This window comes from Eptatretus burgeri, chromosome 8, assembly GCF_056783735.1.
Source record: "Eptatretus burgeri isolate ZD-2024b chromosome 8, Ebu_testis_v1, whole genome shotgun sequence".
Lineage (NCBI taxonomy): Eukaryota > Metazoa > Chordata > Myxini > Myxiniformes > Myxinidae > Eptatretus > Eptatretus burgeri.
This window is the reverse complement of record NC_140968.1, coordinates 21596685-21609558: the sequence shown is the minus strand read 5'-3', so window position 1 is coordinate 21609558 and position 12874 is coordinate 21596685. Positions and strand designations below refer to the sequence as shown.

The 12874-nt window shown below is 41.5% G+C and overlaps 1 protein-coding gene across 5 annotated transcripts in view; it reads right to left on the bottom strand.

The window, feature by feature from the left end:
* Positions 1–12874, bottom strand: part of LOC147021276 (tudor and KH domain-containing protein-like) — an 85595-nt gene that overhangs the window by 21786 nt on the left and 50935 nt on the right. For 4 of the 5 annotated variants that reach the window (XM_085891104.1, XM_085891102.1, XM_085891101.1 and 1 more), the window contains exons 4-10: positions 11039–11279; positions 6682–6824; positions 6339–6525; positions 5941–6113; positions 4900–5063; positions 3257–3321; positions 1012–1163 (exon numbers count right to left, since the gene is read on the bottom strand). In XM_085891104.1, the coding sequence (XP_085747230.1) occupies positions 1012–1163; positions 3257–3321; positions 4900–5063; positions 5941–6113; positions 6339–6525; positions 6682–6824; positions 11039–11279 (1125 nt within the window). The remainder of the gene's footprint in view (positions 1–1011; positions 1164–3256; positions 3322–4899; positions 5064–5940; positions 6114–6338; positions 6526–6681; positions 6825–11038; positions 11280–12874) is intronic. The other variant, XM_085891105.1, reaches the window with a different exon arrangement.

Below are 12874 nucleotides of genomic sequence, written 5' to 3'. Positions count from 1 at the left end.
ACCATGCTTTGGTGCTTGGCACTTCTCATGTGACTTAATATACTTTCCCTCATAGACCCTGCATCTGTCCTTGTGAACGGACTCCTTCAAGAGCCATTTTCCAGTGGTGCACGTGACTCGGCCACGAGGATTTATAATTGCAAGGTTTTTACATTATACAAATACATACTTCTCCTTTCTCTTTACAATTGGCAGTGTTGCGTGCTAAGTAGATACTTCCTGCTTAAATCGAGACTTTCTGAAAACACTTGCATTATTTGTGAGAGACGCACGAAAAACCATTTTGGCTTGGATTTGGTAAATCCCTCAAGGAAGTTAAAATTGGTAACGTTCTCTTTTGGTAACAATTCACAACGGGGGCATGGCAGATTATTTATATTTGCACAATTTTCTCAAGTCTCCAGGTGTTTCAAGGAGTGGATAAGATTTCCAGGACTCGCCAGTAATTTGTGCCAGACTCTCCAATTGTGCAAAAAAAGCTCTCGTTTTTCCAGGACTTTCAAGAGCTGTGTGGAATCGCCCTGCCTGCTGAACACCAGGATGACAGTTTATAGCTGGGTCAAGATTCAAACACAGGCGACACAGCTCAGAGGCAAGTGTGCATCCCTCAAGGCTATTCTGCTAGCCTGATAAAGCCTATTGTTGGGATACTGAGGTGAACGTAAAAGCATTATATGGAGGGGTAGTTACCAAATTCAGAAAATATGTTGCAGTTACACATAGAACCCCCCAAAAGAAACAAACCAGCAAATAAAGTGACGATGATAGGACTACAAAATAAATGCTATGATCGCTGCTTCAGGCAAAATACATTTGAAGGTTAGTTGACCTCTAATTTTCGTTAAACAATCTACAACCTTGTTACCCTGAATTAGCTTCATAATCTGTTTCTTTTTTTTTTGTTCAAAATTAACATCAAATACAATCATGCGATCAATTTTTGACAATGGTGGTGTTCTAAGGTGCAGTGGGTCATTTGCCAAAGGGCCTGATATTGTATATCACACCTACCGTCGGCAAGGACATGTCCTTGAGCTGGAACCGAGGCATAATGGCATCCTCTTTGGTGGCATAACTGACAATCTTGGCATGGAGGGCCTTCATTTGGGTGCAGTATGTGAGCCGCACAAATTCCGCAGTTGCCTCCTCACTCCAGTCTTGCCCTATACAAGGGAAATGCGGTGATCTTTGTCATCTTTACAAATGTGGTCACTTCATACAAACCAGTCACACTTTTGGCAATCCTCTGTCTGTCTCTCAAATTCTGAACAAAAATCTGTTCTAAATGGTAATTGAAAAAAATACCACAAGAAGGAAAAAAAAAAAAAAAAAAGACTCTGCTCTTTCAGTCAACCAGTCTTAGATATGCAGATCATAGAAAATTTGACATTTTCACTTACCCAAAAGGGGTCACCCTGAATTCAAAAAGCAAAATCCATAAGGAAAAGTAACATTTTATTAGCTGAAAGCTTGCTTCCAATTAAAAGCAAAACATTTGAATCCATCATTGGGGCTGACAAAACGTCTCTCTTTCTCAAACAGCCTGATCTCCGATCATCAATTTGAATTCTGTCATGACTACTCAACTCTAGATAAGATGTTGCTTCTCTCTCAACAATGAATGGAGGCCCAAAATATCAATCCAGTGGTCAAGATTGTCTTTCTAAACACATCTCAGGCATTCGATATGGTCTGGCAACCTGCTCAGCTTGCCAAGCTTTCTACTTGTTGACTAATAGGCCACTTCCTTTCCTGACTTCCTCCACTCATGCTGTGAATGCATACCTCTGATTAGAATGCTCTCAACCCCTTTCCCAGGAGGATTCCATTGAAAGCTCTGTACTGATTGCTGGCATGCCCCAACACAGTCTGTTATGTTTGTTCATCAATTATCTTTTTGATGGTATGGAAAACACTTTTTCTCTTTGGATGTGCCTCCACATGAGGATGAAAGATTCCACATCCCATCAACAGCAGCTTCCTTCTGTTTACCTGGAAAGTATGAGATGCTAGTATATGAGGTATAACACATCTTTCAATCCAAGCAAATCTCACATTCTCAACATTGGTCTGGAAAGAGTGTCAAATGAACTGAGCTATTTTCACAATCAACCACCGGAAGAATTTCAGATCCACGAACTTTTAGGCCTCAGCATCAACTACAGCCACTCTTTGGTGGACCATAATAGCTGTGGGCTAATCTGGGTTTGCTCCACTTTGAAAAGTCCTTTCCATGGTAAATCTGAAATTCTCATAGCCTATAAAGGCCATGTCCACAGCTCAATACAGCACTGCTCACCCCGATAGACTGATGTCCCACTGCACACCTGTCCCTCCTTGATGCTGTGGAGTCCAACGTTCTCAATATCATTGGGCATCTCCAACAGATAAGTCAATACACAGGGCTTGTATCACAGACACATTGGTGGCCTCAGTTTTCTACCACCTCTCCTCAGGACTCCCTTTATTCTCTAATCCCTCTGTCCCTTCCCAATATGTCCAGGTTGCATGCACTCTTCAAGCAACCCCTTCCTTGTGAAACTCTCAAAATTCCAAGCTTCATGCTCACCTGCACTCCTTTGAAGCAATCTTCTCCTGCCTGTGGAACTTCCTTCCTCATACATTCAATCCCACTCTTCCATCCAGGGCATAAAATTTGCAGTGCACTACCATCTCATCTCATCTCTCTCCCCACCCTCCCAACTAACCATCCCCAAGCCCATCTCCTTCCAAATTTCTAGTTTTAACTTCCTGAGAGTTTGCTTCTGTATCCACCTTGTCCACCCCATGGTCTTCCCCACATCCATTACTTGTCCAAGCCTCCCTATATTTTGTCCTTCAACTCTACTGTTGGTGTTTCCCCCTCTCTCAACTACTGCTGCTGCTGCTGCTGCTGCTTTTGTTCTGTTGGATCTTGATCCATTCAGTGTATGAGCTCTTCCATGAGCCTTGATATTGTATTCAAAAAAGAAAAAGAAAAATCCTCCATCCCTACCCATAAATTTTCTATCCTCAAGAATCTTCCCCTCCCTCTCTATATTTGCAGGCTGCTGCATTTCCTTCCCTTTTCTTTCTCCACCTGTTCATTCATATGCTAGTTGTATCCACACATTGTCCCTCTGCCCCATAATTAATGTGCTGCCTTATATCCTCTGTTAACTCGTTTTTTTTTCATAAATGTCTACATTTTGTACACTTATTTATTTAAAATACAAATCAAGATGGATACAGAGAGAAGTAGACATTTGTTGTGTACCAGTGTGCTTGATGTTGGCCAACTGACATTCCACAGCCTGGAAAGGCAGGCTCAGAAAGTCACTCCTGTTGGGCACACGGATTAAAAAGCTGGTAAGGGCTTTTATAATCGACATGTTCATGGCCGGTAAAACAAAAATGGTGTTACTCAGCTTATTTTTTCATTTGCCAGAAGTAGCAAAACTTTCATGCCAATCTTTTTTGTTTTCTTTGAAACAAATGTGTGGTAAGCTCAGAAAATAGTGCATTTATAAGTTCCAACAACCCCATTACTACTTTGTATGTCGAATGATTACAAAATAGAAGAAAATTTAAGACTATTCTCCAATGCTGAATGCTGGAAAACATGAACGTACAATTTGAATCGGTACTTAAGAATACTCGTGTGATGCTGTGATGCACTCCGACACAGGAAACCAGCAAGCTTGCACTCATTTTGCCGACCTCGGAAGGATGACAGGCAGAGTCAACCTCACCTGGTATTAATTCAGTGACTGGTGGGGCTTGAACTCAGGACCCTAAGATCCCAAGCCCACCACCCTAACCACTAAGCCAACACCAGGCTTACCTGGAAGTTACCAAAACATTAATATCAGTTAGTCAGCGAGTGTTTTGAATGAGCTTTATGTATGAGATAATTTGGCTTGTGGGTGTGTGTGTTACCTCGTCCACCAAAGGTGGACGGACAGAAGTTATGTTTTCACCCGTGTCTGTGAGGAGGACATCTTAAAAAATTTATGGACCGATTCAAACGAAAAACTTGATGGACAGGTTGGGGGGTGTGTGACAGACAAATTTGTTCGATTTTGGTGAAGATCCGAATCCGAATGAGACTATTGTAATTGTTGATGGATGGGGCCAAAAGTGATATATAGCATGATATTTCAAATGGTTGTGGATGAGTTATGACAAAATTAGGTGGAGGACGTGGTTAGGTGACAAGAGCAAGTCAATTCGATTTTAGTTCAGGTCTGAATCCAGATCTGGCCTATCAGTGGGATACAAAACATAAACTGTTCAGCCTGGTGGAGGTACGCCCTCTACCGAGTGCCATTCTCGTTTGTTTGTGCATTTAACTTATATGCACTCAACTGCTAGATGGTATAAATTGAAATCTGATGGATATATTTGGGGTCTGCCTCGGAAGGTGTTAGGCATTAATAAAAAGTAGTCGTGGGCTTCGGGAGGGGGGAGACAACGCAAATGCTCTGTGAATGTGCATCGTACAGCACCACCACAGTAGGAGAATGTATTACAAGTCCCAGCCGTTTACAATATAATAATTGTATCTCTTTTTGACAACCTTAGAGAATCGAAAACCACTTCACCAATTTACATATCAACTCAAACTTCTGGACGAAATAAATTGAAAAGTGATGATTGTACTCTCAGTGTTCATGGAAACATCCAACTAATTTTGGTTGGCCACCTCCAACTCAAAGCTGCCCTCCCCTTGTCACTCCTGTAGGGATGGGTGTTTCTCATAATATTTTTTCCCAATATAAAAACAAAATCCTGATTTAAAGAACATGTTACTTTCTGCCCAATTAGTTACAAGGACATAGATTGCTTTTGGACTCGTTTTTGTTTGCATCTCTCAACAAATACAGCTGATGTTGTGTTGCAGGCAATCCAGGCTGATACCTTAAGCTTTGTAGGCAGGAGATATTCACATCGGCACTGTCCCCGTAGTCAATATAGTCGAGGCTGGCAGAGCCAGAGTCCTCGAAGTGGCACACCACAGCACGATACCAACGACCATCATGGGGAAATGGAGCAGCCACCAAGTCCCCCACACTTATGGAGAACTGCACAGTTACAGTTACAGAACTCAGTCTAATCATGAGTAAGTGAGTACACCTATCTAATACAATCCAATCCAACTTCTCAACAATCCCTCAAACCTCTCCATGTCTCTGTTACACCTCATTGATTATAAACTAAAGCTTTTGAGTATTCAAAGCTTTTACATTGCAAGACAAAATAAACAGCTCCACATTAAACAATGGACAAACTAAACATACAACACAGACTCTAGATTCACACAACATGCACAAACTAGAAGCGCACTCAGTGGAGAGCATACCTCCACCAGGCTGATTAGTTTATGTTTTCTATCCCACTGATAGGCTGGATCTGGATTCAGACCTGAACTAAAATTTGATTGGGTTGTTCTTGTCACCTAACCAACTCACCCACCAAGTTTCGTCCAAATCTGTCCACAATTTTTTGAAATATCGTGCTCTATATCGTTTTAGCTCTGTCATTCAATGGTGAAGAATCACTTTAAAAATCGAATCAGTTCTTCCTCGTTACATTCCCAAACAGCACACCAAGTTTTGTCTGAATCTGTCCACAACTTTTTGAGATATCCTGCTATGTATTCGTTTCAGCCATCACACAATGGTGAAGAATCGCTCAAAATATTCTGGGATCCTGATTCGGATCTTCACCAAAATCGAATCAATTAGTCCTTGTCACACACCAAACCTGTCCACCAAGTTTCGTCTGAATCGGTCTACAACTTTTTAAAGATATTTTGTTCACAAACAAACAAACACAGACAGGGGAAAAACATAACCTCCATTCACTTTTTGTGGTGGAGGTAACAAAGTTCCTGACTTTAAATCATAGTGCAATAAACAGTCAGAGCTATTATTCTAAATTCCATTCCGAGAACCTCACATCGGCACAAGGTGCTAATTTCGAGTAGAAGTTGGTCATTTCTGTCGTCAGGCGCTCAAGGTGCAATAAACGCTCGTTCAAAATCTGCACCCAGAAGTGTCCGGGATCTTCCACAGCCGAAACAAACACCTCAAAGTGTTCGCTTCCCGGAATGCATAGCTCTGGGCTTGGCACTGCGTGCCATCAAATGACAGTAAATAATAACCACACTTTTCTTTCTTTAACATTCGCATTTGCTAGTATATTATATTACCAAATTAAGTGGAAAGTTATTTGGATGCGTTAAGAAATAACAACAATAACAAATCATAAAAGGGTTTTACTGTTTAATATTGACACAATCAACATGAAAAACTTCCTGCAAGTCTAAAATGGTATTTCAATGATGGTTTTCAAACCTTTAAAAGTGGAGTCCTCTTTGCTGTTCAAACAGGTGGAATGATCATTCATCTCTCCCATTTGTAGATGCTCTCCTTCAGGATCCTCCCACTCGTTAAGATAGCCCCTTTGCTTGATGTGAGTTGTTGACTCGGACAGCTTCCGCCAAAAGCCCTCTTGCTCAGAAATCTTCTCCAGAATCCTCTCCTGGGGAAGGCCGAATGACAAAAGTCAGTTTTGAAAGTCCCCATGGGGAAACATTAGCTGATCATTGAAAATTATGACACTTTGATGGTGCATTAAACAAAGTGCTCTTTCCTGCACTCTAAATGTCAAAAACAAACAAACAAAAAATTGTCATACCTTGGCATCATCAATTTGTTTGCGTGTGCCAGTGAGCAGAAAACAGCGCTGGGAATTGCTTCTATTCTCTCTTGATCTTTCCTCGCACTGAATCTTTGCTCCAGAATTGCGAATCATGCTCCGGATGTTTTCCCCACCACGGCCTGCACACACAAGCCACACGTAACAAACAAAACAGGGTGCATCTATGCCATAATAAATATGGATTTCATCCTATGACCGTTTTTAACCGATTGTTCTGCATGTCTGTCTGTGAGCAGGATATCTGTAGACGTTGTGGAAAGGTTCAGATGAAACTTGGTGAACAGATTGGGTGTGTGACAAGGACGAATTAATTTGATTTTGGTGAAGATCGGGATCCTATAAATTTATGAAGAAATTCTTCACAATTGAGAGATGGGGCAAAAAAGGATTTACGGTATAGCACGATATCTCAAAAACATGTGGTCGGGTCATAACAAAACTTTGTGGATGAGTTGGGCAGTTGACGAGGACAACTGATTAGATTTTGGTTAAGGTGTCATTGTAGATCCGGACCACCAGTGGGATATAAAACATAAAATGTTCAGCCTGCCAAAGGTATGCCCTCTATCGAGTGCCATTCTAGTTTGGTTGTGTGTTTAACTTATTTGTACTCCTAAACCACTAGACAAAATAAGTTGAAATCTGATGGATGTATTTGGGGTGTGCCGAGGAAGGTTTTCGGCGTTTAAAAAAATTAGTAGTCACAAGGGTTCAGGAGGGGGCAGACGACGCAATTTCTCTGTAAATGTGTATCGTACAGCACCACCCCCAGTAGGAGAATGCATTATAAATCCCAGCAGTTTACAATATTGATCCAAAGAGGTAGTGTTAGCAATGAACACGAATTTAGTGTGCACTGTACAGGAACGCCTCATCCAGAATATTGTGTCCAGTTTTGATTGCCAAATCTAAGGGAGAACATAGCTTCCAAAGAGGGGGTTCAGCGTAAAGTCACCACATAGATTCTCAGCCTTGCTGGACTCATCTATGAGAAGAGGCTGAAGGAGACAGGACATACATTAGAAAGGAGGCGATTACAAGGGGATCTGATGGAGATGTTCAAGATAATGAATGGTATTGACAAAATATAGTTAGGGTGGTGGGCTTGAGATTCCATGATCCTGAGTTTAAACCCCACTCGGCTGTTGAATTAAAACCAGGTGGGGTTCACTCCGCTTGTCATCCTTCCGAGGTCGGCAAAATGAGTGCCAGCATGCTGGTATACTGTGTCGGAGTGGTGACCTGTCCAGGATTGTATCCAATAGCCAAAGAGTCTGCTTTGGCAGCACCAACACTCTGCACAGAGTATGGTCCCAATGGATGGATTGATAAAATATGTGGAGTTTTTCAGCAGAATTGACAGTGGCCAGAGAGAGAGAGAGAGAGAGAGAGAGAGAGAGAGAGAGAGAGAGAGAGAGAGAGAGAGAGAGAGAGAGAGAGAAGGGTGTAGTGGAAGAATGTGTGCATCCTATGGTTGGGTTGCAAGGAAGTGTCAGAGTGCTGAGAGAGTAGAGGGAGCTATATGAGAAGAAGCGGTCAAACATCCAAATAGCAGACTCCTGATTTCACCGGAATTAAATCAGAGGCTACACCGTGAACTACAACCAGCTGAAGATGATTAGACAGGAACATTGGTGCATATCTCCACTAATCCCATAGTAGTGAAGTTTGTGGAGCAGGATCTTGTGAGGTCCTTCAACAAAAGCCATTGTAAAGTCAAGAAGGATGACATTTATCAATGTCCCATCACTGATTTCTGAGGAAAAGTCGTGAGTAGTTGTTCCAAGTTGAGTTTCACAAAACCGGTACTTACGAAAGCAGTGTTGCATGGTCAAAAGGACACCACTCATTATGGAACTATTTTGATGTGCTTCATGACTTTGCAGTCTATCAATGTTGAAGAAACTGGTCTGTAGTTAGCAGGGTTTCAACTAACTCCCTTCTTAATTAAGATATGTGTGAAGTTAGCTTTAAGAAGGTATGATTCCTGCCTCAAATAATCAATGTAAAATGTGTTGCAGTATGGGTGAGATCTCGCAAGTAATTTCTTTCACGATTCTAGCTAGGACTGCATCTGGTCCTGAAGCCCTCCCAACTTTTAAATTTAGAAGTTGAAAGAAATGTTTATCTTTGGCATTGCCAGAATAGGACTCTGGCCTTTATTAAAGAGCATGTCGTCACTCCCTTGGCGAAGACAGACTGATATTTATAATTCAGGATATCTGCCTTGGCTCCAGAATCAGACTACACTCTACCAGCATCTTTTAATGTTTCACAACCAGACTCGGTGGAGTAATAAATGGTTAGAGCATCTGCTCCGGGATCTGGGAGATCGGCGGTTTGAACTCCGGCCGAGTCAAAACAAACACTTCAAAAATGGTACATGCTCCTTCCTTGCTTGATGCTCGGAATTTAAAAACCATAGAGAATGAACAAACAACCATAGGTTGGTAATAATAACGCAAGCTTTGATTGGCTTAATGACCTCTTCTTGCATCGAAGTTCGTTGTAAGGGAAGTCATATTATGAGGGCATCCCAATTTTGGCCTGTGGTTTCAATATGATGACTGACACAAGGCACTTTGATCTTCTTCAAAGCTAGGAGTAACCAATTGAGGGAGGTAGTTTCTCTGCACCTCCAAGATTGCTCCTTTGGTAATTCTTCTGTGATCTTTATGTGTGTTGCAGAATTTGAGTGACATGCTTTATGACAGGGTGTTTCAAAAAAAGTGGAATATTTGAACAGCCTGATATTCTGTCGTTTCTAATGCTATACCATTCTCTCTTGCAGGTTATGATGGTGGTGGTATGCCAAGTAGTCAGTCGGACCCGACATCAACTATGATGTTCACAGTGGAACAAAAAGTGAAAATCGTGACTTTGTGGTTTGAGACAAAATCCGACGTACAGTTGCGCCGATGATACTGTCAGTATTACAATGTTCACACCTGTGATGGACCTTCCAATGGGAGCATTCAGTGGTTTGTGGAGCACAATGCCTTGAGTTGGAACAGGCCGCAATGGTTTATTCACTATAAAGCGCTCAAATGTTTGTTTGTCGTTTTTTCACTTTCTTCACTCACATCATCGAATGCCTCATCTACATACCTACAAATCACTGTATACATCATTTTTCTAAGTGCTGTAATTTTCAAAGTAGGAGCTTGGAGCGATTTCCAATGATAACACCCGATTTCTGAGCCGTTTGCCATGTTAAAGTGTTTTCTGAATTACACAGCCAAATTTTTTTCTTCCCGTCATGACGATCGGGCAGCTATTTATAAAGATGAATGTTTATGCACCTCTCCTTGAAACGTTTATAATGCAATGTTGTTTTTCAATTTGTTTATTGAAATTTCCCCTAAAACAAGGGTGAAAACTACAAAAGGTTTTTTGGTTGGAAACAGTATGTACTGTAATCGGTAATCAGATTCCAATCTTCCGATTCACAAAGTGTGTCTCTGTGTGTCTTTGTCTCCGGGTGGTGTCCGTCGGTCTCCGGACCTGTCCGCGCGGTGTCCGTCGGTCTCCGGACCTGTCCGCGTGGTGTCCGTCGGTCTCCGGACCTGTCCGCGCGGTGTCCGTCGGTCTCCTGGTCCTATTGTAAGGTGGACACTTAACCAATGAAGAAATTTTAGTTTTGTATTTTTAATTAATTTTCTGAAAGTTGTTGAATTTTGTTTTTCATTTGGAAGTTGTGAGGTACGATGTGTAAATAAATGTGGAAAAAGTCTGATTTGATGCAATTTGTTTCCAGACTAAGGCAACAAAAGGTGAAAATTTTGAAAGGGGGTGTGGACTTTATATGAGCACTGTATATCTGCAGGTAAAATATGCGAATGAACTGTAATTAAAGACGTTACAATTAAACTTTGGGGAAAAAAACCTCTTTTTGTATCTCCTTGATAATTTAAAGTGGCTGCCTGTGGTTATGTCACGCGCTGTATGGTGAAAAACTGTATAACCCGCACACGGGTATATTCCGCAGTTGGACTTTTTCTAATTTAACATAATGCGCACGGATTAAGGTGAAAATACGGTCCTGTTTGCTCATGCAACACAGGAAGTTATTGAATTGGCAGGAAAGTGAATTGAGTGGACTGAAATTAAACGTGAATAAGACTTGGGTGATGTTGGTCAGAATCGAAGATGTACAAGAGTCTGAGCAATACTGAAGTGGTACCTTGCAAGTATATGGGAACAAGGAATTGGACAGCACTGACAACATGAAAGTGAGGATTGGTATGGGAAAGTTGCAAATGTCAAGTGGTGGACAAATGTGAACAACAGTGGAGTGCAAAAATGGCAATCAATAGCAACGCCATCATCATACCAATCATGCGCCCAACAGATCGCTGTGGCACGTAGATATGTTCATTCAGCACAGTGCTCTCCCGAATAATATTGTGCACCATAATCCGCGCCCGGCACACAGCCAATGGAGACCCTTGGATAGTGATCACCCTCTCTTTTTCACAATCACCTGCTGCTCCCAATTCTCCCTCAGTCGTCACAGCTGGCCTTCCACCGTTGTAATTGTTAACAGAAATGCGTGCTCCACTTTTCTTCTCCAACTGATGGGAAACGAGGGCAATGAAAGAAATATATAAAATCATATAAAGGCATGTCCTTTCGATATAAACACATTTGGTCCATTCGATAGTTTCATTCATTGTTTATATAATATGTAATTAAGCATACCAAACATAAATTGCTTAAAGACAGTTTGAAGTGCCATACGGCAACGCAAGTACAGTACATAACTGCTGCAGGTGCTGAGCTTATGCAGAACAGTTTGTCATGCGATCTGAGCTTGACATGATGAGAGGCCTTGCAGTAACATCACTGTGTCCAGCCTGAAGCTTAAAGTGCCCTCACACTTGGCAAAAATAGACCGTGACCCACAAGTCAAACAGCTTTATAAACCAGCACAGGGATACTTCACAGGGAGTTTTAAAGTCAAGATATTGACATTACTTTTGCAGCACAATTCACATCACCGACTTGCATCCGAGTACAAACTAAAAAGGACTTCTATCGTTCATGTTATCGATCCTTCAAAAGCAATCAATTAAATGCACAGAGAACATCGTTGTCAGAATGAAAAGCAAAGTACGATATTAACATTTTAATATATACATTACGAGAATATAAAACCCGTCGCTCGCTGACGGAGATACCAATATTTGCTGTCATGGCTAATCAATAGGGCAAGAAGAAAAAGGATTCCGAGTGCAGGGATAACCAGCGTCACAAGTTGGCGTGTGCAGTTTCGCCACGTGTGCCCATAGAAATATATATATATATATATATATACATATATATATATACATATATATATATACATATATATACACACACATACAGTGGGGAAAACAAGTATTTGATACACTGCCGATTTTGCAGGTTTTCCCACTTACAAAGCACGTAGAGGTCTGTAATTTTTATCATAGGTACACTTCAACTGTGAAAGACGGAATCTAAAACAAAAATCCTGAAAATCACATTGTATGATTTTTAAAAATAATTAATTTGCATTTTATTGCATGAAATAAATATTTGATCACCTACCAAGCAGTAAGAATTCCTGCTCTCACAGACCTGTTAGTTTTGTCTTGAAGAAGCCCTCCCATTCTCCACTCATTACCTGTATTAACTGCACCTGTTTGAACTCGTTATCTGCATAAAAGACAGCTGTCCACACTCAATCAATCAGACTCCAACCTCTCCACAATGGGCAAGACCAGAGAGCTGTCTAAGGACATCAGGGACAAAATTGTAGACTTGCACAAGGCTGGGATGGGCTACAGGACAATAGGCAAGCAGCTTGGTGAGAAGGCAACAACTGTTGGTACAATTATTAGAAAATGGAAGAAGTTCAAGATAAGTCAATCTCCCTCGGTCTGGGGCTCCATGCAAGATCTCACCTCGTGGAGCCTTAATGATCATGAGAAAGGTGAGGGATCAGCCCAGAACTACATGGCAGGACCTGGTCAATGACCTGAAGAGAGCTGGGACCACAGTATCAAAGAAAACCATAAGTAACACACTATGCCGTCATGGATTAAAATCCTGCAGCGCACGCAAGGTCCCTCTGCTCAAGCCAGCGCATGTCCAAGCCCGTCTGAAGTTTGCCAATGACCATCTGGATGATCCAGAGGAGGAATGG